Source organism: Lytechinus pictus, chromosome 2 (assembly GCF_037042905.1).
Source record: "Lytechinus pictus isolate F3 Inbred chromosome 2, Lp3.0, whole genome shotgun sequence".
In the NCBI taxonomy this organism is placed as follows: Eukaryota; Metazoa; Echinodermata; class Echinoidea; order Temnopleuroida; family Toxopneustidae; genus Lytechinus; species Lytechinus pictus.
The window spans coordinates 4,496,047-4,521,840 of NC_087246.1; the positions used below are offsets into that span (position 1 = coordinate 4,496,047).

General features: G+C 34.6%; 1 protein-coding gene and 1 long non-coding RNA gene across 2 annotated transcripts; one reads left to right on the forward strand and one right to left on the reverse strand.

Moving 5' to 3' along the window:
* Positions 1–1,465: 1,465 nt before the first annotated feature.
* LOC129254969 (uncharacterized) lies at positions 1,466–15,548 on the forward strand. The gene is made up of 5 exons (XM_054893519.2): positions 1,466–1,681; positions 3,235–3,340; positions 3,936–4,046; positions 4,642–4,704; positions 11,692–15,548. The coding sequence occupies exons 1-5, from the start codon at positions 1,581–1,583 to the stop codon at positions 12,145–12,147; spliced, it is 837 nt and encodes a 278-aa protein (XP_054749494.2). The 5' UTR covers positions 1,466–1,580; the 3' UTR covers positions 12,148–15,548.
* A 1,672-nt stretch (positions 15,549–17,220) lies between these two features.
* Positions 17,221–21,971, reverse strand: LOC135156162 (uncharacterized). The gene is made up of 3 exons (XR_010295312.1): positions 19,816–21,971; positions 19,260–19,379; positions 17,221–18,784 (listed from the first exon to the last, which is right to left on the reverse strand). It is a non-coding gene; the product is annotated as an uncharacterized LOC135156162 (long non-coding RNA).
* Between the last annotated feature and the right edge of the window lie 3,823 nt (positions 21,972–25,794).

The following is a 25,794-nucleotide window of genomic DNA, read 5'->3' on the forward strand; positions in this document are numbered from 1 at the left end:
GAAATCTAGAATGAGAAATTAGAGAGAGTGGCATGGTATATTAGAGTAAACTCCGGGAGTAAACTAGGCCTATTCATACTTGATTTAATGTAATCTTCACAAGGTTTGCCATTTTATTTCAATGGAAAGTGAATAGATTTTTTAAGAGAATGAGTGAGAGTAAGCCTACAAAGGCATTTGCTCATGCAAGTCCCAGATTATAATTTCAGTATTTGGTAACCAATGTGTTTACAAATGCATATAGGAGACCTTGATATGTTTTTGTATTTGTTTTTTTTTAATTATTATTTTGTACATTTATTTGTGTATATACCCTATTGTCCCGTATTTCACGATTTTGAACACATTTAGGTTAGAATATTCAAGCATGAATTTTCTTTCTCAATATGAAAAGTAACAAAAGGGGAAAGAGTGAAATATATTGTTTTTAATGATATGTCTAAATCTATCACAAAATTTTCACTCGATTGCTTTGCTCTAGAGATTTTTGAATGATTTTATCCTCTTCACCAAGATCAGCCCTCTGAAAATGTTGGGCTCATTACGCAACTGATCTGATCTCGAAGTGTCCCATATTTCAATTCCAAATCTGGTCACCCTGCCAGAGAGAGGCAGGGGGGTGGATTTTTATTGGCCTCCTAGATAGATGTGTCTGTATCTATTTAGTTAGATTAGAGAATCAGCAGTAGCATATCCAGTATAATAATAATAATAATTATGTAATAATAATAATAATCATAGTAATAATTGTAATGATGATAATAATAATGATCTTAGATGACGTGAAGGGACATATATCTTCCTTATTAATTTCTTAAGGGGCCAAAGAATTAAGAGATATAGGTAATTAATAGGATAGGATTATTGTAAGTCAGAGTGCTGCAGGACAGTAATTAGGCCTATACTTAGTTTGTGTTATTCTTGCTGCAGAGTTCTGAATGACTTGGAGTTAAGCTAGCAGAATGAGCTGTCGTGTATGTTGCAAGCAAAATAGTCTATTGGGGTGTTGCAAGAAACATGCGATCAATTGCAAGTCTTTTTTTTCGGGTCCCTAAATCAATCATATATCTTGCAATTAATTGCAAATTCATTATTGATTTCTAATCTGCTCTTTAATTGACACAAGGAGTGCAACCTGATTCCTTACAGCTAAAATTGATCTATCAATTGTAAAATTGCAACCGAATATTTCATGCAACACCCCAAAGTGGCATTTCACGAATGCTTGAACAGTTGCTTTGTAAGTTTATTTATAAACTTTAATACAAAGATTCGTTCTTGTTTGGATATGCCTACAGCATTGGGGAGAAGATAATGAAATTCAATAACGGATCCAGCTTTTTGGTATAAGAGGTTGGGGTTTGACCATCAGAAAAGAAAAGTAAATAAATACCCCCCCCCCCTCAGATCTGCAACGGAAATTAAATTCCAAACGCCCCGCCCCTTTTTCAGGAGATGATCACCTGATCCAATGTAGATCACGTGATGATAGCTGCATGGAGTATTCGTTCTGAATTTGGTTTGCGCTGCCTCCTGCAGCTGCATATTCTTTGATAACTGAAGAACATTCTCATTAGAAAATGCCGTGTTTTTTAAGTGTTATTCAAAGCCCTATTCAAGCTTTCCTCAGACCTGCTGTATGGATCCCTGGCCTCAACAGACTTCACAGTCACAGAGAAAAGTAGGTATTTCTAAAAATTAACATTCGATTATTTTCTTCTTGTAATTAATAAAGTAGGATAGTACTAACGACTAACGTTACGTCGCCTCGTAATTCAGGAGCGAACGCAGCGCCGTGCCGCTGTGTTGAAGAGATCGCGGAGCTGAGCTGAGCCTGACCAAAAAGTCACCAAATGATCTTGAAGTGCACAAAAATCATTTCGTACTTTATTTTTTACTAAATATGATTTTGATTGGCTACTTCTGTTTAGGAATTCTTTATTACTTAAAGTTAAAGTGACAATAATCAAACATGAGTGACAGTTATAATAATATATTCATAACCCACTCACACGTATTGCGAGGTTAGTATTAGTATACTAACCACGAACCGCGTTTGGCAGTGGATTTCTAACTAGTGGGTCGCGCGTGCTGGGATCTCACTTCTTGGGTCCACAACACACGACTTCTATGGCTTTAATTTTATGTGCGCGGCGGCATGTAATGAACCCTTGGGTGACAACTACAAGATGTACAAAATGAAGATGCCGCCCCCTTAAAAGTATTGATTTAAAGGACAAGTCCCCCCCTAACCCAGGAGCTTACCGTGTATTTGACCATACTCACGGGACTAGGGTGATTTATGGTCTAAATATTTCTCCAAATGAATTGTGAAAACAGAAATTATGCACTTACCACGTTTATATGGATGAAGGTCTAACGAGTGGCAGTTTCCTGACATCTGGGCACAGACTGGAACCTCCTTCTACCCCCGTCTCGATCGGCCATTTTTGTTATGAATTGTAACTCCCTGGGTTAGTCCCCCCCCCCCCCAACAAAAAGTTGATTTGAATAAAAAGAGAAAAATCCAACAAACATAACACTGAAAATTTCATCAAAATCGGATGTAAAATAAGAAAGTTATGACATTTTAAAGTTTTGGTTAATTTCACAAAACACTTATATGCACATCCTGGTGGGTATGCAAATGAGGAGACTGATGACGTCATCCACTCACTATTTCTTTTGTATTTTATTATATGAAATAGGGAATATTCCATTTTTCTCCTCATTGTCAAGTGAAACGACGATTAATTCCTCCCTGAACATGTGGAATGAGCGTTGTTTAATACTATATGATTCAGTCAAGTTGGTCCTTATATTGTCAAATCTATAAAAAAAAATGAAATATTGTATAATTCAAACAATAAAAAACGAAAGAAATGGTGAGTGAGAGACATCATCAACTCTCTCATTTGATTTGTGCATATCCCTGTTTGGTAAAAAAATAAGCAAAACTTTTAAGTGTCATGACTTTCTTATTTTACATCCGATTTTGATGACATTTTCAGCGTTTTGCTAGTTTGATTTATCTCTACTTATTCAAATCAACATTTTTCTGGGGTGGATTTGACCTTTAAAGTACTTGATACTGAAAGTGTCAGCAAAATTTAGTCCTATATTGATGATGTCCAATATGTCCGTGTGGGATTTTTTTCTAAAGAACTTTCTTTATTGTGCTGTATGTGGATTTCCTCACTATATTCTGACCCTATTTAATTTTCTTTTTGTCAGGTGGGTAGCCATGAGTGGAACAGCGGATGAATTTATTGATGAACTAATACAAGCTGTGGATAGAGTTGCAGAGTCTGATTCAAAGACTACATATGCAGTCAAGCAGGTAGCTATATATAATCCTGTACCTTTCATTGAATACAATTTTCTTAAGGTTTAGGGTTACGCTCAATCTCATTCAATCAGGTTTTTGTTTTAATTATCCCATCATATTTTTTAGTTTCAGTTTATTTATTTTACATCTCTCAGGGTTTTTATTTGATCATCACATCTTGTTTTTCAGTTTCAGTTTATTCATTTTACATCTCTTTGAAAATACTAACACATTATACATTACTGTATATTTATAGACCAACAATGAGTAAGTATGAAAATATGACAGTCTTGTAAACTGTTGTATAAAAGATGTGTGAAGGAAAGACATGAGGCCATGGGGTTGTAAAAGTCTGTCAATGTCAAAAAGCCCCCCCCCCCAAAAAAAAAAAAATATATATATATATATATATATATATATATATATATGATCTGGTTAAAATGATACTGGAGTAAAGCAAATATTTTTTTGTATTAATTTTTATTGATAAAATTTCATCAATTTAATCTACAAAGCTCTAACATATTTTCATTTTAAGTTTGATTGTTTAATGTGTTTTTCTACTGCAGTGTATTCTTTATTCTCTTGATTGCATTACCTGTTACAGGTTGATCGTGAGAAACACAAGGTCCAGATCTACAACTGGACTTGGGCTGAGTGGCTAGATGTGGTTGAAATTGAATTTAGAGATGGAATAGCAGGAGGGGTAGAAGCAAAGGTAATAAAACTATGATGATTTTGTTTGTAGCTCATTGACACAACTAATTTTAATTAAATAATGACAAAATATAAAGAAGACACAATAATTGCATTGCTTATCAGGTAATCTCTTTCTTTGCAAAGTTACCAATTAGCACCCCATTGTACACATACATGTAAATCTCTGTGGTGTGTCGGAACTTCAAGAAGAAAAAAATTACAGATGTGGGACCAAGAATACTACCTTTTATGCAAGGATCACATTGTTGTAGCCTTTAACTTTACCCCGTATCTCACAAAGCCAAATGTAAAAATTACAAATTGAGTTGAGGCTCAAGCCTTTTCTTCGATCATGTCTTTTGGATGGTCATATGATTTATGTTTTTTTTTAACTCAAGCATACTGTTTAACACAAATCTCTACTCCTTAGAGATCCTAGATTTCGCTGAATACATTTGGAAAAGTCGACCTTCCATAGATGTCTGAATTAAACCATTTTTTCAGACCAAAATACTGTATTATGCTAACAATATTTACTACATGTAAGTTGAATTTCTTTGATGTCAAGAGACATAAGACAGATTCCCCTATATATTTACTCCATCTCTTGACAGTGTTTCTCATTCTCCAGTGGTTTCTTGCCAACTTGGTTCCCTCTGTGCTTTCTCTTCAATGTGGTAAGTATAGTATTCCATTTTAGGTCATCTTTGAAGTTGTTCTATTGTATTTTCTTGCAGGAAATATGATAATGGCTAATACTAAATGATAAATACATGTGTGGTGTGGTTTCAGAATTTACAAAGGTCAGAATGAAGTGATCTTTCTAGCTTAAGAGTTATATGTACTGGTATTGATTGGAATCAGTACCGGTGTAGAAGTGCCATGGTGTAGGGGTTCTAACTCTCACCTGGTAATCAGGGGGTCATGTGTTTGAATCCCACCATGGCCTAGCATCCTTTGGCAAGGCGTCAATCCACAATTTACCACACTCACCCAGGTGCTGATTGGGTACCAGTAGAAAACGACCATCATTGTGGTTGGTTTGTGTGTGCCTAGCAGGCTGCTAAAAAGCTATGAATCCAGTGAACAGGTAATAATAATTGTGAAGCACTTTGAGCAGTTGTAGATTGATAAAGTGCTATATAAAAGCCCATTATTATTATTATTATCATCTGCAATGTTGAAATAGTATACCCGATGGGTGTTTCATGAAGCTGTTCACAAGTTACTAGCAACTTTACAAATGACTGGTAATCCGTTCTTTTGGTAAACGATACACACCCAATTTTCATTGGTATTAATTTAGTTCCTAAGAAAGGATCACCAGTGAGCAGTCATTTGTAAAGTCATTGTAATCTATGAGCAGCTCTATGAAACAACACCAGGACAGTAAAAGAATGAAATCAAATGTTGAAAAGAAAATGGACTCCATGGAAAGAGGAAGTCCGTCCAAATGAGAACCTTCTTGTTTTCTGGGAATATATTCTTCTTTCATTTCCAATCTCATCACATTTCACTCCTTCACCAGTTTATCTAGTTCATGACATGTATCACACCCTTCTATTCTGTGTGTTATACTAATCTCTGTTATCACCTCTGTATTTGAAGTTCATTAAACTTCTGTTGCATGATTTCATTTCTTTTGGTTTTGCCTGCATTGTATAAACAAGACATTGGCGCCATGTTTTTTTTACTCTGCTGTGACATCAGCAACATTTAAATCTCAACCAAGATTAAGTCTTTGAAATGTCATAGTAACTTAGAAAGAATATGGACTTATTTAATGAAACTTGGATATAAGAGTAATCAAGTACCACTGATCATCTTGCAATAGTTATAGGTCACATGACTAACGTCAAAGGTCATTTTAGGTCAATAAACTTTGTATTTTTTATCATTTTTTTTTCTCCCTTTGGTAAAAATAAGCACTGCTGCTATACTGAATTTAATAATGCAGGCGAGAGGCATTCCACTTGTTCATATTTTAGAATAACATATAATTACATGGAGTATTATTGATCTTAGACTGCAGAATAAAAGTCTAAATTTTCTTCATGATTTTTCTTTCAAACCATTAAGACTGTCATCATTCACTGATTTTATCATTTCTTTTTCTTTTACTTACAGTTGCTATGTAGCATACCCTTTCTAGATATTGGATTAAATGCAAGGCGATTAAAACGATTGAGGAAGTCAATGGACAGTAGCTGTGAATTGCAGAAATCAAAATAGATATCAAAGTTATAAAGCCCTTAAAACCAGTAAGATTTCACAAAGTATGTGACATAAGTTTCAATATCATTAGCTGTAATAATTATCAATGTTAACACTTTCTAGATGAGATTTTATTGTTTTGACATTTAATTCTTATATGTCTACTGATATCAAAATTATGCAAATTCAATAACATTTGATTAATTTTGTGTCCAACCATCTTTACTTATCCTGTTAGTTTGTTTATGCCATTACTAACATTTTCATAATTAGTTAAATTATTTTAACTTACAAGTAATTTTCGCAACATTCCATCCAAAGCTAGCAACCTTTAATAAAAAAAAATATCAATTAATTTTGCATTTTCTCGGTAGCTTTCATCTTTCTGGGACTGTGTTGATCTTGACTCTTTTTTCCCACTCTAGATGGGTCAATATATGGTTTCACCCGGAACAAATTGCAACAAATAATTTTTCAACTGTTTCTGGCAGTATTTGACCTCAGGAATAACATACTAAAAATCTACCAAAATCCGCATATGGGAAGGTAGTTATTTTCAAGATGGCGTCCAAGATGGCCGCCATTCACTGAAAATGGATATAACTCACGCATTATCCACCCTAGAATCCTACTTCGGTTCATATTCCATGGTCCAGTGGGTAAACGAATTCATTGATACAAGTTAGAGTGAATATTACCACTCCAGGGTACCAGGAAAATCCAAGATGGCGCCCAAAATGGCTGCCGTAGGCTAAAAAATCCACAATTAATCTATTAAGTGGCTTTCATTTGGTTTCTATTCAATGGTTTTACTGGTGAAGTAGTACATTAGGACAAGTTACAAGGACAGCCAGTGGTCTTGTGTGTCCAAAAATCCTGGCCTGGCTTCCAGAAATTGAGTTTAAAATGGCTGTTAATACTTAAAATGGACATAGCTCATTATCATATCCACCTGGGAGATATGATTTTGGCATCTAGACCATGGTTTCAATCGTCAAATAATACATTGGGACAAGTAACAAGGACAATCAGTGGTCCGGTATGTTAAAAAATCCAAGATGGCTTCCAAAAATGGAGTAAAAAAATGCTGTTGCTACTTACAAAAAAAACGAACAGTTTGTTCAAAATCCGGGAATATGATTTTTGTGCATATACCATGGTTAAAAGGGGAAAAAACATTGGGATAAGTTACAAGGTCAAGTATGTCCAAAAGTCCACGGTGGCTAAAAAAAAATAGTACAAATTAGCCACTATTATTTACAAATGGATATAGTTCATGTAATTTCCGTCAAGGGCATATCATTTTGATGTCTATACCATGGTTTTGAAAGTCAGAAAATTAGTAACAAGGACAGTCAGTGGTCCAGCATGTCGAAAATCCAAGATGGCTTCCAAAAATCGGAGTCTAAAATGACTGCTGTTACTTTAGAAATGGACATAGTTCATTTAAAATCCACCAAGGAGATGTGGTTTCGGTGTCCACACTATGGTTTCATGGTTGAAATAATACGTTTGGACTGGTTACATTGATATGCAGTAGTACAGTTTGCCAAAAATACAAGAGGGTTTTCAAAAAATGCATCTAAAACGAGTCATATCTCTCAATAATAGTCAGAGTTCTACAATATCTATCTGTAAGAAATAATGTTGGTGTCTAAATTGTGGTATGAAGGGTCAAATAATACATTCGGACAAGTAACAAGGATGGTTAGTATTACAAAAAAATCCATGGTGGATTCTAAAATTTCATAAAAGTGGTTGCTGTTACCAACTCATGAAACAATATGATAACTTATCCCCATGCATTTAAGTGTAGATGCCAAGATTATTTCTCATAGGTGGATATTGTTTGAAGTATGTCCATTTTTAAGTAACAGCAGTCACTTTAGAACCCATTTTTTTTTAAAGCCAACTTGGATTTTAAGGCAAAATGGAATACTGCATATCATGGTAACCAGTCCCAAAGTATTTTTTGACCCTTGAAACCCTAGTGTAAACACCAAAATAATATCCCCAAGTAACAACAGTCATTTAAAACCCAATTTTTTAAAGCTATCTTCGATTTTTGGACATACCTGACACCTGACTATCCTTTCAACTTAACCCAATATATTACTTGACCCTTTAAACTCTAGTGTATACATCAAAATCATACCTCCAAGGTGTATTTCTAATAAACTATGTATACTTTTAAGTAACAACAGTGAATTTACACCCCATTTTTTTGAAGTCACCTTGGATTTTTATAAATTACAGACAACTGACTGGTCTTGTAACTTACCCTAGTGTATTACTTGACCCTTTAAACCATGGTTTAGACACCAAACTCATATTCCCCAGACAGATATTGAACAAACTATGTCCTTTTATAAGTAACATCAGACATTTTTTACTCCTTTTTTGGAAGCCATCTTGGAATTTTTGACATACTAGACCACTGACTGTCATTGTAACTTGTCCTAATATATCATTTGACCCTTGAAACTATATTTTAGACACTGAGATCATATCTCACAGGCGGATTTAAAATGAGCTATGCATGCCACTTTTAATTATCAGCAACCATTCTAGAATCAATTTTTGGAAGCCATATTGGATTTTTGGTCATACCAGACCACTGACTGTCCATAAAACTTGTCCCAATGTATTATTTTGACCCTTGAAACCAGTGGTTAAGACACCAAAATCGCATCTCCCAGGCCGATATGAAATAAACTATGTGCGCTTTAAGTAACAGCAGTCATTTTAAAATCAATTTTTGGAAGTCAACATAGATATTTTGAAATACCAGGCCACTGACTGTCCTTGTGACTTGCCCTAATGTATTAATTGACCCTTGAAACCAGTGGTTTAGACACCAAAATCACATCTCCCAGGCCGATATGAAATGAGCTATGTCCGCTTTAAGTATCAGCAGCCTTTTTTTAACCCTAAAGCTCCCGGGGTATTTTGATTCTTGTCATTCCGGGGGGGGGGGGGGGGGGGCCATTATGGCCCCCCCTTAAAATCTCATCCGCCGATTGCGCAAGCGACGCAAAAATTTGCACGCTGGTAGTGTGTGATGTAATCTACAAGGCTGTATGGTAAAATTTTCCAAAATATTGAGATTTTATTTCATATGAATTAATTATGCTAATTTATGCATAAATCGTACTTTTTGCTCTTATTCACTAAATAAAGCTCCTAGAATGCTAATTCTTGGTAAAAATATTCTTTGTAGCATTCTTAACAATCGCAATTTAAAAAAACTTCGGTTTGGAAATCAATTTCTTATGTATTTTATTGTTTTATGAATTTCTTATGTATTTCTCAGTTTTTTTTACTTTTTGTTTTTTTATTGTTTTTTCAATGGAAATCGTTCCAGACTTAATTCTGATCATAAACAAGGCAAAATTAATTAAGTTTAATCAGTAAAAGTAGAAATAATGATACATTTATGAATTTTGGCTAAATACACTATTTGCATTGGATTTGTACATGAAATCACGTTTATGAGCAATTTTGGGTCTGACATGCACTTATATAATGTTGCGTAATGTCGTAACCGCGTACCCGGGCGTCACATATTTGGTCTCAAAATTTGCGCGAGACTTGAAAGTAAAAAGTCAGTGAGCGGCGAGGTCAAAAAATTTCGCGCAGCAGATATATCGCGAAAATTGTCGAGGGGGGGGCATAACCCCCCCGGGAGAATTAGGGTTAAGATCAATTTTCGGAAGCCATCTTTGATTTTTGGACATACCAGACCACTGACGGTCCTTGTAACTTATCCTACTATAATGTTTGACCTTGAAACCAGTGATTTTTACATCAAAATCACATCTTCCAGGCCAATGTCCGCTTTTAGTATTAGCAGCCATTTCAGAATCATTTTTTGGAATCCGTCGTTGATTTTTGCACGTACTAGACAACTGGCCTTTTTTGTAACTTGCCCCAATGTATCATTTAACCATGGTATAGACATATAAATCATATTTCTTGATATTGAATAAACTATGTAGGTTTTTTTTTTAAGTAGCAACAGCAATGTTAGACTCCATTTTTGGAAGCCATCTTGGATTTTTGAACATACTGGACCACTGACTGTCCTAGTCACTTGTCCCAATGTCTTATTTGACAATTGAAAACATGGTCTAGACACCAAAATCATTATGTCCCAGGTGGATATGAAATTAACCATGAAATGTCCATTTCGCTTATCAACAGCCATTGTAAGCTCCATTTTTGGAAGCCATCTTGGATTTCTGTTGACACACCAGACCACTGGCTGTCCTTGTAACTTGTTCCAATTTACTACTTCACCCTTAAATCCTTTGAATAAAAACCAAATTAAAGCCACTTAGATGAATTGTGGATTTTCAGCCTACGGCAGCCATTTTGGGCGCCATCTTGGATTTGCCAGGTACACTGGAGGGCTTATAATTCACTCTAGCCTGTATCAACAATTTGTTTACCCCTTAGACCATGGATTATGAATCGAAATAGGATTCTAGGGTGGATAATGAGTCAGTTTCAGTGAATGGCGGCCATCTTGGGCGCCATCTTGAAAATAACCACTTTCTAGGATGCTGAATTTGGTAGATTTTTAGTATGTTATTCCTGAGGTCAAATAGTACAAAAAGCCGTTGAAAAATCATTTGTTGCAATTTGTTCCGGGTAAGGGTATTTTTGGTTGTAAATTGACCCGTCTACTAACCATCTGACATACATTTTACATAGCATGCATATATTACCAGTGGTGCAGCTAATGTCATGCATAATAGATTTTCCTTTACATTTTCTGCATTATTTAGTAATACTTTTCTTGTCTTACATATTCTCTCTCTATAAGAAACCAGTCTAAATTCAGGGTTCCCAGCCCATCAGGGAAAAATGCCTCAAATGAGGGAAAATCAGGAAATTTTGATCGGCCCAAAAGTCAAAAGCACGGTTGTCAGTCAGACTATGTTATTTTTTGTTGCAGATGAAAACAACATCCATTGAATGACTGGTTATGGTGGTACTAATTAGTTTTACATTATTGTTTTTATACTGAAAATACACATAATTCACTGCAACAACTTAGAAAACATGTGAAAATTGGAATGGGTTTCATAATTATCAGGGAATTTTTAAACTTCATCAGGGAAAAAGCAGGGAATTCTGTTTTCTTGAAAAGCTGGGAACCATGAAATTCAAGCAAAGTTGAAAATAGTTCATAGTTTATCATTGACAGTCAGTTAGTTTCTGTTCCATAGTAATAAGTGAAAATGTAAATAAAAGATTAAGGATCCATAAATTCTGAATGATTTTCATCAGGACTTTGTATTTCACACTGAATTAATCCAATGTGAGGGTACTTTCAATCTCTGATTAAAAGAAAAAAAACATGGCAAAATTGCAAATGTCTTTTTGTATGAGTTTTGTGACTCTTAATGATAAGTTTTTCTTTATACCTTTTATTTTTCATGTAGGTTCTGTTCTGGATTCCTTTCTATGATAACAAATTCAACTCTACCAGATTGGAGCGACTTAGAGTTTCCATGGCAACTGAATGCATACTTGTCCCCAAGAAGAACGAGGAACCAAATGAAACTACCCCAATCGTGTCTGACAAATTCACACCAACAACCTCCCCACCAAGACAGTCTTCGGCAAGTTTCACAGAAGCCACAGATACAAGGCACAACACCATGGCAACAGAGCATTCTCAAGAGAAAACCACACCCACAAACAAGGACCAAGCTCCAGCAGCTGACACTGTGGTGGTGGTACCCTCTGTGGAAGTTTTAGATCCAGACCCTTCTGATGGGATTCCGACTGGTACTGTTGTGAATGATACCAGTACGACAATAGAAGGTGCACCTAGTGATGGGGATGCTCATCAAACAAGCCCCTCAGTTTCAAATACTGAACCGGTCAATACATGAAATTAATTTGTGATTTTGTTGAAGAGAAAGGACTCTGCTAATTAACAATAAGGGTCACTATGGAGGTGATACTATTTTCATGGGGTTGTCACCCCCCTAATTATATATTAGAAGTATGTAATACTCTACACAATATTTCACAATTATCCACCTCTTCCGAGAAATACAGTACTTAGTAGAACAGTATGACCATTATTCAGTGGTTCCTACCATCTTAATTCTGACCATTCCATTGACAGGTAGAGCCTACCATGATCATAGATTAGATATACAATTAATTATAAAGAATAATATACAGTACTGGGTATATCGATTAGTCCCTTTGAAAGTACTATTAGATTAATCAATTCAATGCCATTAATGTTTAATGATGATTATGATGTCATGCAAATTGATATAGTGCTTATTACAAATGTTCAAATTTTAGGACCAACTTTGTGACGTTTGAGTACGTGGCAGGTTCCGAAGTCATATAACTCTTCATTAGTGCAGGTACAAGGAATGCCTCAAAACAAATTCAATGCACATTCTGTTTCAAGCCAAAATTAAAAAAATGTATATTTTTTTCCTTTTACCAATTGACAACAAATAGTATCATGTTTCAATTGGCAAAATGGTTAAGAATAATTTCCATTAAATAAAGTAATTGAAATAAGCCGATTTATACAAAATTCATTTATTATTAAAATATATTGGAAAGTTATTCTGATGTGATACTTTATTCATAGTAGATTTTTTTATTAAAGAGGGCCACTTTTATTTCTTGATTTTAGAGCAGAATTCTGATTTCATGCATAAATATTCAAAATTAAACAATTGTTCTTAAAAATATCTATCTATGCAGTTTTGTAGATAATATCAAAGGTGACACGCATTCCAATTTTCAACATGATCACAACCAAGATCCTTGGACCCCATCCTGCTGTATGGTCTACCAAAATATCCTGGCTTAGTCAGAGTTAAAACTGTAGTGATATTGAACTGTTACATATAATCACACATTGACTATACTCCAATAATAACAGATAAATTTGAAGCATTTAATTAATTTGGTAATCTTATTTATTATCAAGTGACATGTATTTCAACAGAAAGCTGATAATCATGATAATGGTGAGTTAAATACATATTCACATAAAGATCATACATGACATTATTTATACTTAGTGCTAAGATATTGTATACAATGTATAGCATTTATTTCAAAATATTGTTACAACATGTATACAATATTTCTGATACAAAAATGTTGAAGTACCATGTACTGTGTCAGTATTACATTCAATTGTGCAATTTAAAAACTTTGTATAAAATACAAAGTAGGAAAAAATGTATGTTGTGCATTGTTTAATTCAAGATTAAATCACTTATTCATGACAATGTTTGTTTACCTACCCCTTCCAATGACAATGATAATAATATAATAAGAGACATTCAGTGATTCAAATAAAGCATTGGTGATTTTGCCTGCAGGCTGAAATGAGGGCATAAAATCTTTCTTTTTTTTTCATAGCAATATGTACACCTGTGATCATTAGCAGACAATACTAGTAGATTACAAGCTGCCATGCCTCAGCTGGATTCTTTTGTATGCTTAGAACATCATGCTTTAGAACAAATTATACGAGTATATAAGAAAAACATGTACGACACACACACATATACGGTATATATACATACGGTGGCAAATAATGTTGCAAAAAGTACCTTTTTATGCAGCAATACAACTTTACTGTTATTGTATGGTTATGGTTATTTTAATCCACAAAAATGAATGATTTTTTTTGGTTTAAATAGAATTATTAACCTAAAGCCTTACACAGACCGTTTTTGAATTATTTTCTTTTTCTCATTTTAAGATTTGCTCTAGGAATTTAGAATGCAGATTTCGGCAAAAATGAAATAAACTCTCATTTACATGGCGCAATGATTACATTTCTTTAAAAGGTGCTGTATGTTGAAAATTGTGATTGAAGTTGTTGTTTATCTACTTTATATGTTAGTTTTTGCAGACATTGTTTTATTAAATGGTGCCTTGAGAAATAATGATTGAAAGATCAGCATTTTGCATTTTATAGATGAAGTTCTCTCCAACAAGGAGTTGACTTGAAAAGTAGAGACTAATAAGTATAACATTGAAAGTTTCATCTGAATCCGATTCTTTTATATATCTTTTTTTTTTATTCTTTTTTTTTTTATGGCAATACTGGCAACCCTGGAATACCTTCTTTCCTCATGGAACATGTGTAGTTCATTGCAAATATCTGAAGAGCTTCTTTATCACCAAAGTTATAAGAATTGAATATCCAGTGAAATACAGAAAAAAGGTAAAATCTGAGATATCATCATCTTTTCTACATTTGTATATAGGCCTGAGGCCAGAATGTGTAGATAATTGTTGTTTTTTTTAATAAGCAAAATTAAAACATGGCTTTCTTGATTTACATAATTCTGATGTAACTTTGATGTATACTTATTTGATTTTATCAATTAATTCAATCAACTTGTTGGGGTAGATTTGGCCTTTAAGTATCTGTTATTTGTATTTCATGTTAATGTTTTGAGAAATATATGATTATGCCAATGCATTTTTCACCAAAGATGACCTTTATGCAAATTAACCGTTTATACAATTTTCCTATGTATCTGACTTGAATATATTATTATTGTTGTTTTTTATTATCAGAATTTCTTTTTATGTAACCAAGTTGGGTTTATGTGATTTGCAATCACTTAATACGACAATACATCAGACGGTGGCCTGTACTGTTTCCAGAAGAAGAAGAATAATCATTTGTAAATTTTGTAATTTACTTTAATTCGTTATAATAAAAACAGAATAATAAAAAAGAATTTCTTTAAAACAAATTGTAGCTATTTAAAAATGTTGTACATTATCTGATATAGATAATGTAAAGGAGTTGCCATCTCATGAAAAGTAGAGCAAATAATGGGAATATATTCTCAGCTACTTGATTATAATCAATTTAAGCAATTTAAACAATTATGGAGTTTATGTATTTCATGATCCTTTTCTTTTATCTTAATAAGCAATAGAAGTTTTTATATACTCTTTACAACCAAGTATGTATAAATGTATAAATACTAATGAATTATCTGTGAAATATTATCAATTAGGTACAAATGTGCTTGAAACACAGTACAAAAAGGGTTTGAAAAATTATGCTCCCAATGTCCCCAATTTTATTGCATCACTATCGTTTGGTCAGTACAGTGTGAAAAGGTATTTAAGGAATCTAAAGTAACTTTCTAACAACAAAACATACTTTTCGATTTCTTATTATGTAAGGTTCTTGAGTTCAACGCGAATGATATTGCAGTAACAGAGAAATAGTTATTCACTTATTGCAACATTGAATAATGAAATTTGAAAAAACGAATATGGCTTAACCCTAAACTGACCGGGGGGGGGGGGTTGAATCAACCCCCCCCCCTTCAACATTTTCTGCGATCATTCCGCCGTGCGAAATTTATTGACCGCGCCACTCACAGAGTTTATACCAAGCCCCCGAAGCTACCGCCATTTTGTTTAATCCATTAGAAGCTAAAATAAGCCCTCATTAATATTAATTTCGTACGATGCTCCCTCGTCAACTGTGGTTTTGTACGTGTATTAAACAATACGCACATCAGCGCAATGACAAAGGTCAACTTGGCAAATTCATTAATGTATTCATTTTGTTACGCGCTCGTGACGCGAAGGATTCAGCGAATCAAGCAAGCGCAAATCTGAGACGATACGTTGCGCTCTATAAAGTATCGATATCACAAGCGATATCACTTAAAAACAAAGCATCGTTTGTATTGTGTCTTATAGGCCTATGCTAATTCTAAAAGGGAAGATGAAAAGAGTAGATCAAGTCGTGATTAGGTAAAGAGGTCTCCAGTGCTGTTGCCATTCTCAAATTGTCACATATGTTATTGTTAAGATATACAAGTAAATCAATCTTAGTTTTTAACAAATGTAAAGAATCTCGACTCTAAATAGCCGGCAGAGCTAGGCCGCGGAAAGATCAAAGGGGGCTGTTGTACTGACCCAAAAGTTTTATTTATTTTTTTTTTTGGGGGGGGGGGGGGCAAAACATGGTTGTTACAATTTCATGGTAATTTTCACTGGTTGAGTATGGTTACTGAAAAAAAAATAACTGTCACCACTAAAAGAGTACATTTCTTGTTACAAATTTCGAGAAGCAAAAAAAAAATTCCTTCATGGCCCCCGTGCCTGCTTTCTTCATCTGGCGTCCGTTTCATAATGAATTACAGCTATTTAAACATCGCTATTATTGTGATTACCGTGGTAACCTTGATTATGATTGGTACCTCATGATGAAACGGGCCCCATGCAGTATACGTTTCCTGTCCCATTTATTCTCCAGCATTTCTTACTCTGTTTTTTTAAAATCATTTTCCCACTCAAGTTCTTTTGTGCCGCCTTTCTCCTACATATGAAGAGCTCACTTTCAAAAGGGGTTAGGTCCATTTTTCATCAAATTTGATTTTTATGTCCTAATGTATAGTTTTTATTAAAAAGTGAACTAAAATGGCAAAGAAAAATCACTTTTTTCAAAAAGGGTTAGGTCCATTTCAGTTTTGTTGCAAAAGGGATTAGGTCCACACAGATTTTTTTTGGAAAATAATATCTTAAAAAATATGAAGACAGGTGAAAAATATGAAGACAGGTAGACTTCTTTTATACCCAATTTTATGTTCTCATGGTAGGGTATCATGAAAATTCAGTTTTGCATAATAATATTGCAATATGGGAGAATTGAAAAAATTATTTTCTTGGAGTGGACCTAACCCCTTTTGCAACTAAACTCTTCTGAAAAACTCATTTGTCAAAAGGGGTTAGGTCCATTCTTCATAAATTTTATTGTTTTTTGTCTCTAAACCTCTAAATTTTTAGTCACTCTGATGATACCAAAGAACATTTGAAATTCAAATGAAAGCGTGAAAGGAAGTGGCAAAGAAAATCACTTATTTAATCAAGAAATTAGATTCATTTCAGTTTACTTGCAAAAGGGGTTAGGTACACAATGATATTTTTTTTTTGAAGAATATAGAAAAAAATTGAAGACAGGTAGATTTTTTTTATACCCAATTTATGTTCACTGTTCACATGATAGGGTAGTACATCATGACAATTTAGTTTCTCATAAGAATATTGCAATATAAAGTGAGAATAAAAACAAGTGCCCCTAACCCCTTTTGCAACTAAACTCTTCATATATTTCCTTCTTCTTTTCCCACTTGTTATCTGCCCCTGGTTTCCATAAATCTCGTCTTATTTCTCTTCCACCGCTTTTGTTCCTACTTCTCACATTCTTGCTCTCTTACCACCCCCCCCCCTCTAAATTCTCTTCATATTTGCCCCTCCATTTCTTTCTCATCTCTTTTCAACCCACTTCTCATCACTCTTTCCCTCTCTCGATCTCCATCTCATTTTGAATTTTGCCAATTCCAAATCCCTTTCATTTTAGCTCTGTACAAATACTATATGAACACAAATGAAAGACATAAAGGAATTTTCTGGTTAGTAGTGAATTTTATTAATTAGCCAGAAAAAAATATCACATTATCAGAGGATTAAGCTTTACATTTTTCTTAAGCGTATGTCCATACTTTGAACCAAAAGAAAATGTTTTTTTGTATGCTGGGGCAGCGATCCTGGGGGGGGGGGGGGCACAGTTCCCCCTACTTTTTGAAACACTGAAAAAGTGCCTTTTTATGAAAGAAAATTAAATGCCCCCTCATGAACGTGTACTGTGTTCTTTCACCTGACGAGAACCTGTTTTAGGTGTTACCAAGTGCTCTTCCTTGTATGCAATTTTTTACCCCAAAATGCCCCCCCCCCCAAAACGTGTTCTGTGCCCTTTCATCTGAGGGCCCGTTTCATGTGTTAAAAAGTGCCCACTTGCCTTCTTTCTCGAATCACTGCCCCCTTTTACCCAAGAAAAGTGCTCCTCAAGAACTTGTTCTGTGCCCCTTTCACCTGAGAAGGACCCATTTTATGGTCACCATGTCAAGTGCCCTTTGAAACAAGAAAACAATATTCTCATTTCTATAATATACTTATGAAGGAAATCCTTTGTGCATTAAGTTTAATAATTCATGTGAGTGGGGGTATATAAGCAGTTTGTACAGATGGAGGGGGGGGGGCTTGAAGGACTCTTGCCCCCCCCCCCAAGAAAAATCACGACCAATAAAAAAAAGAGAAAAGGAAAGAAAAGGGTGAAATATATCATTCTGAATATTTTGTCGAATCTATCACAAAATTGGATTTTCTTTTTAAAAATGTCAAAATTTTGCTCGCTCGCAACTTCTTAAAAATTTCACATAATACAGCATTTTCTCTGTGCCTCCCCCCCCCCACTTTCAACTTCACTCCGCCGCTCCTATTTGTATGTTTATAGCTTCTCCTTTTGCAACCAGTTTGAATGAAAATCAACCTGAAATTTCATTCGTCATGAATTTGGGGTTGTGATAATATATATATATTTTTTTAATTGCACTTGAAAAAAAAAACCTTTTCCATCTACATCAAGTGGTTCCTCAGTCAGACTCTTCAATTTTGAGTTGTTGGATTTCTTGAATGAAAACATCTGTTATACCAGTCCTAAAGATTTAAAAATAGAGAAAGAAAATCAATGAATTTAAATTAAAATTGTCATGATTTGTAAACATAAATGTTTTAAGAAAAGTGAGACTATACATATATATGTTTCTTTAACACATAACATAGGAAATCTTATTCTACTAATTATAAACTTGTACTTCTATAAAGAATATTACTTAAACCTGTTCTATGCAATTTACATACCACTCTCCATTATAACTACATGTACTCTATGAACAAATATCAGAGATTTCTCATAAATATGAATATATGAATTAACATATGTAAATTATATAAATAGTCAGAATTATAGTTGATATGTTTTGTTGCACAGAATATTTTGATCTGTGATTAAAAACGACACTATCTATAATCTAAAAACAAAATTGAAATGGGTTTTTCAAAGGCAGGTCTATTTGTTGCAAAAAAAATGTGAAAAACCTCCATTATTAAAAATAATCACTAATTAACTCACTCATATAACTGCTGTAGGTTGTATTTCTTTTTGTGGTCCAGTCACTGTTCTATTAGGCCTACTTCACCAATTATTTATCATCATCAATCACCTCCATGGAAATTGTAAAACTGCACCATCCTATTGGACAAAATGTAAAATAACAAGATTACAAAAGAAATATGAAATATGAATATCACACTAAATAATGAATAAAATGAATTTGATAAAATATAAAACATGAAAAATAAATATTGCTTTGTTTATAAACAAATAGGAAATAAAAACATGAAAAGTAAATATTGCTTTGTTTATAATCAAATAAGAAATAAAAAGGCCATTTAATTACTAGTAGATCAAGGACATGACCTTATTTTATAAATTTACCCAAGGTACATAACTTTTGGCATTGGTTCTATTTTAGACTCGAGAGCCTGTATATATAAGAAGTGTATATTCAGTACAGATCCTACCTCTTTGTGGCTCAGGTTATCTTTATTTAATGTAAACATGGTTAACATTCAATGCATGTAATGTATCTGTAATTTTGTATGGGTAATTAGTTTAACTTTTATACCTGGATGAGAATCTGCAAAATGATGCATGCACTGATCATCTTTAACCATATAGGTAGACCTCTACTGTTTTTCGTGTTCTTCAAACGCAACCTGTTTGTAAAAGAAAAGAGAGCAATAATAAGAAGTGATCTTTTTCATGGCCGTATGTATAGGGGGAGAAGTTTGGGTGGGAGCTGAAATGTGAAAACCTTCATCAAAAAAAGAATTGCATGACATCCTTCAATTTTACTTAAGAAAATGCACAAAACGGCCCTAGGTAATATTGGTCGCTTCTGGCCCTCGCTTTCTGAATTTCAGGTTTCTCTAAATTTTTTCACGTCTGCCCCCCCCCCCAAAAAAAAAAAAAATCTGCATCTTTTTATTTCCGAATCTTAATTTGATTTTAACATAATTTCATAATCTCATGCACTAGGTCTAGATCTATTTGTAAGAAAGTATAGATCTAGTCCAACGAGACTCAGTGCTGTGCGACAGCATTCATGTATCTAAATTAGGTCTAGATCTAGACTAACGATGGACTCTTGATCTATCTAGACCTAGAAAGTAAAGCTTCGGTTCTAAACCGAGATCTATATCGATTTAGAAATGTTTTATGTCTGACTGACTTTTATTCCTGGCTAAAAGTAAACTTCATTGCCATTATTGACCGAGAGTAGATCTAGATCTAGTCCTTGGTCCACTAAAACTGACAGTCATACTCATAGGGCCTACATGTAAATGGAGTCGTTTAGGCCCAGACGTACCTAGATCTATTCTAGGCCTAAATTATACAGACCTAGATCATAAGCCCTGAGGGTAAGTTTCGAGGGTTGGGAAAGTATAAGTTAGATGACTAGATTTGAATTAGGTAGGCCTAGAATGGCTAGATAGCATCGATGAATAAAAGTAAATTAAGTCTAAATAAGTAGGATTAAGAAGCAAGACTAGATCCTCTGTTAACCAAGTTCGAAATTAGATCTATCTAGATCTAGGTCCTACTCCTAGATCTCAATAAGACAAACATGCTGAGCAGCATGTTATTTCTAAGACCGAGTCTAACTATATTCATAAATGGCAAAAAGAAGCTGCTGAAAACTGCTTATCTAATAAAAGAGAGCCAATGCCAATGGAGTAAATTAGAAAGTCAAAAGGGGCCTGAGCTTTCGATCCTAGCAGAATCTTCGTCGGAGGCAAAATGACAATAAGTTAAAATGGGCGACAATAAGTTAAAATGGGTGGGTGCTAAATGCAGAAGCCTGAAGTTATGCAAAACAAATATATCTGAAAGTGAAACTGAGAATTGACACATTGATTCAATGACAGGCTTATCTTCATCCACACTCAGCTTAATTCACAGTTTATTCCTGACTGAGTCTCGATCTACTGAAGATAGATGCAGATCTCCATCTAGATCTAACGTTACAGTGTACAAAAAGAAGCTTCATTCTTCTTGTTTTAAACAATCGTGGGTTGGTCCTTGTTGGAGATGAACCATAGTCCAAACCGCCCCGATTTTCTCTCGATGCCCCGATTTTCTCTCGATGCCCAGCCGGCCGGCTAGGAGCCCGTACAAAATACATGTGGTTAACACAGCGGCATAACGGCATAATCACAACACTGCAAGCAACATACAGGCTGCACTGGGCGACGATGACAATCTAACTTCAATTTCAAAGACCAAATTCTGCTTTCCTTTTACAGAAGAATGATAGCAAACCCTCTAATTTGTTAAAGAAATAACCTAAGATCACAAAATACAGTGTGAAATGTGTAAATAGTCCACTGAATTCATGTGGTTATATCAATTTATACGTACTCACCGGAGTGTTCGTAGGTCCATTTTGTGTGAAGAAAGAAAAGTTTCAGAATGAATAAATTAGATGACGTAATGAGGTCAAATGAATAATCAATTCTGTAACACGATACCACTAGTATCGATGACAAAGAATCGGGGAAATCGCGTATTAATGACGCTCTTAGCCAATGAAAAGGCCGGATTATGAATATCTTCATGCTCATGAATGTCAATGAGGGCTTATTTTTGTCTTCAAATGATCGCGGTAGGCGGAGCCTAATCTCATTTGTTTTGTGCTGAACGCGCACGCAGCTTTCGGTCTAGTAATATATTATAAGGTCTTTGGTTTATACTTTCAAGTCTCGCGCATCTTTTGAGACCAAATTTGCGACGCCCGGGTACGCGGTTCCAAAATTACGCAACATTTCGTAAGTGCATGTCAGACCAAAAATTGTTCCAAAACGTGATTTTGTGTACAAAGTCAATGCAAATTGAGTTTTCTCATCTTATTCATAAAGATATGATTATTTTTACTTTAAACAGCTGAAATCAATTGATTTTAGCATAATTATGCTTCGAAAAGGTTGTGCAATAAATGTGGTGAAAAAAACAAAGAAAAACAAAAGGTTGAAAAACAAAGAAATACATTAGAAATTCATAAAACAATAAAATACACAAGAAATTGATTTCCAAACCGAAGTTTTTTTTCAATTGCGATTGTTAAGAATGCTACAAAGAATATTTTTACCAAAAATTAGCATTCTAGGAGCTTTATTTAGTGAATTAGAGCAAAAAGTATGATTTATGCATAAATTAGCATAATTAATTCATATAAAATAAAATCTCATTATTTTGGAAAATTTTACCATACAGCCTTGTAGATTACATCGCACACTACCAGCGTGCAAATTTTTGCGGCGCTTGCACGATCGGCAGCCGAGATCTCAGGGGGGGGTTGAATCAACCCCCCCCCCCCTCCCGGCCACAGAACAGCCAAAAAAGCCCGGCCTAGTTAGGGTTAAGATTATTCATTTTTAAATTGCTTCAGGCTTCCAGTGCTCTTCTGTTCAGTGAAGGACAAAGTCTTTGTGATTTCGAAAGATGCAAGATGAGAAAGACAAGTGAATAAAACTTGAATGTTATATTTAATTCATATTTATATATCACACACCTGTGAATCATAATGTACTTTAAGGAATAAAGTAAGCATTTTATTATGAAATTCTATAGTGAATAGAGATGCGTTTTTGTACTTCGTGTGTGATTTATTTTATCTCATTCATTATCGTCTGTGATTTACATCCTTCGGCAAATTTTTATAAATCTCAATCAAGATTTCTCAACATCTGTTCAGAATAAACTAGTTTACTTGAGTTGAGTTGAGACATTGAAACTATCTTAATTTGTTGGTATGACTTTTTAGAAAGTGATTTTCATGAATGATCGATGTACTGTCTTCAATGAAATGTTACATACCGACTACCGAGTCATATAAATGTGTACACAATCAAAGAGATCCTACTTCTACTTCAATGGAGACACCAAATCCTTATACTAGTGTTGTATCATTGCTTCATCATACAAGTTTGCAAGTAATACTGTCCTTCTTAGATATCAATATTTAGAATTCTGATATGTTTCACTGGATGAATTTGTAAATTTTCCTGCAAAAAAAAATCAATGTACCCGATCGAAGCGGTACGTTCCAATATATTTTAAAGGTATAGAATGAGCTGAAAATTTCATTATACCTTAATTTGTCTGTAGTTTTTGGTAAATCTGCTCTGTTAAAGGAAACTAAAAACACTGCCAAGAGGGGGTGCTAGATATCAAAAAAAAAATCAATATTCAACTTTTCACAAAGAATATACGGTTGCACAAAAGATTACTGACATCTTTGCTCTAGTGAGATTGGCACGTCAGATGATACTAAGTTCACTTCTCATTATTGACCCTTCACCAAAGCTACACAGGCTAAAGTAATCTCTTTAAAAAATAAGTGTCAAACAAAAAGTTGTAGACAATTTATACCTCTTTCAAACGATTTCAAATTTTATTAATGCATGTAAGCTGTCATGAAACCCAATGAGTGGATAAGCATAATCAGCTGTAGTAAATGTTGTAAACAATATCACTTATGCGAAAGGCAATCCATGAAAACTCATTTGAAACTGGAAATAGCAGATATGGAAAGGGTGATTTTCTTCTTTAAAATTATCCGCCAAATGATTTTTTTTATTTGGTGTCCTTTCATTGTATTTGCTCATCCATAGGGAATAATGAACCATATAGAGGAGACTCAAAGCGTTACAATATGTCAATTTGTCAATATTGAATCGATAATTGTAGTATTGCACATTCTTTGATGTGGTATCACGTGATCAATAATCACAAGTCAGAGGAACTCTTTTGTGAAAAGTTTTGTCAGTTATTTTCACTGTACTTATGTGCAGTATAGCTTAAAACGGGCGGATCCAGGAGTTTCCAAAAGAGGGGCACATTTTCCCGATGAAAATTTGAGAAGCAAAAAAAAAAAGAAAGAAAAGGTTTCCACCTAAGATTGAACGTCATTTCGTCCGCGACAAATTTGACCAGCAAAGAAAGGGGGGCACACTTGGGTAAAATTGGTATATTTACATTATAAAATTTAATTATGGCTCTTAAACGGGGGGGGGGGTGGGGGCACGGGTCGAATGTGCCCCCCCCCCCCCCCGGATCCGCCACTGGCTTGAAACATCTTTCGGTGAAAGTAATTGACAAAGTTTCCATTAACGCTTCAGGGGTCTATATCTACCGATAAATGAAAAGGGCCAACATTTTGGATTTGATACTAGTAGTTCAAAGTATGATATGTATTGAAATAATAAGGCGTGAACGGTAAGTGTGATCGTTCTCTGATCCTTTTCATAGCTGTGTCATGAGAGGTACATTCTTTTCTCGGTCATCATGAAGGTAAGAAGCTGAGGTGGATGTTGATGCCTGGGGCTCTGGGGGTTTGTATCCCTCCATCGCTAACCCCCTCCCTGCGTCATGTACGGGGTAGTTGAAAATGGTATCCCATCGGAACATCATCATGAATATCGCAAGACAAATCATAAAAAGGACATAGAGACTAAAGAAACAAATGACGATGACACTCATCACAGAACGGGTCGAACCTTGAACTCTTGGATGTCCTGTGACTTGTTTGGTGACTTGAGTTGGGGCTGGTTTGCTCGGAGAAATACTACTCAGAGGTGAGTTCAGAGGATCTTGAGGTGTAGTGTCTGTCATTGTGAAGAAATTGGACCAGGAATCTGTGCTTGTCGGTGATACAGTATTAATTGGTTCGACATGCAAATAAAACTGCGTAAGCTGACCATTCTCGGAGGTGGAAAGAAAGTAGTTTCCTTCATCAAATCTTGTGGCATTTTTTATAGTTAGATGGAGAGAGCAGTTTCCACTTTGAGAAACATTATGATTCGTCACCAGGAACTTTGAAGAAAGATTAATCAAACCTGGATGAGTTGATTTGTAAAATGGCGCCTTTTCTTCGTAGTTTAATGCAACCTCTTTGGCTTCACATGGGTAGGGGAGGTTAAACGTACCTTCTCCTTCTTTAATAGTTAGTGCCGTGGTCCCATGTAGGCAAACTGCCACACAAAATAGCAAGATCAGCAAATCACTCTTAAACATTATTGCCATATCTAGGTGCCGAATGTACATATCAAAAGTAATAAAGAGTTATCTGATTATTGGTCTATAAACAAAGTCGTTAATATTCAGCTCATCCATTCGTTTCTTCTTGAATTATTTCTACCATGTCTACCTGAAGGACTGAGAAGATATATGTTTATCATCAACCTGATGTAGAAGATATGTCGAAAACAAGAGTAAACAAAAAAGTTCAGAGGTTCAACCCAATATTTGCCATATGCCAGCGATTAAAGGAGTTGGCAAATAATTATCTGCACTGACCTGTTGAGTATTGAGATCCCCCTGCAATTAAAACACACATAATTGCATAGTCAAAGTTACAAATATCCAGGAACAATATGATTAAAAATGATTGAAATTGTAGTATACCTTTCAGTAAATTACGTGCCGATTGAACACTTAATTAATTCGCATCGGCTATTTCACCTTTTTGACTCCGTTCATGATGTCTGAATAAGTCTTTGCTATGAGTGTTTCATGTATATTTTGAACCACTAAAATCAGTTTA

Excerpts from the sequence above, each read along its gene's own strand:
- LOC129254969 (XM_054893519.2), top strand. The coding sequence starts at position 1,581 with ATGCCGTGTTTTTTAAGTGTTATTCAAAGCCCTATTCAAGCTTTCCTC. Across the intron at positions 4,047-4,641 it reads CAGGAGGGGTAGAAGCAAAG|TGTTTCTCATTCTCCAGTGG; the intron begins GTAATAAAACTA and ends ATCTCTTGACAG. Across the intron at positions 4,705-11,691 it reads TGTGCTTTCTCTTCAATGTG|GTTCTGTTCTGGATTCCTTT; the intron begins GTAAGTATAGTA and ends TTTTTCATGTAG.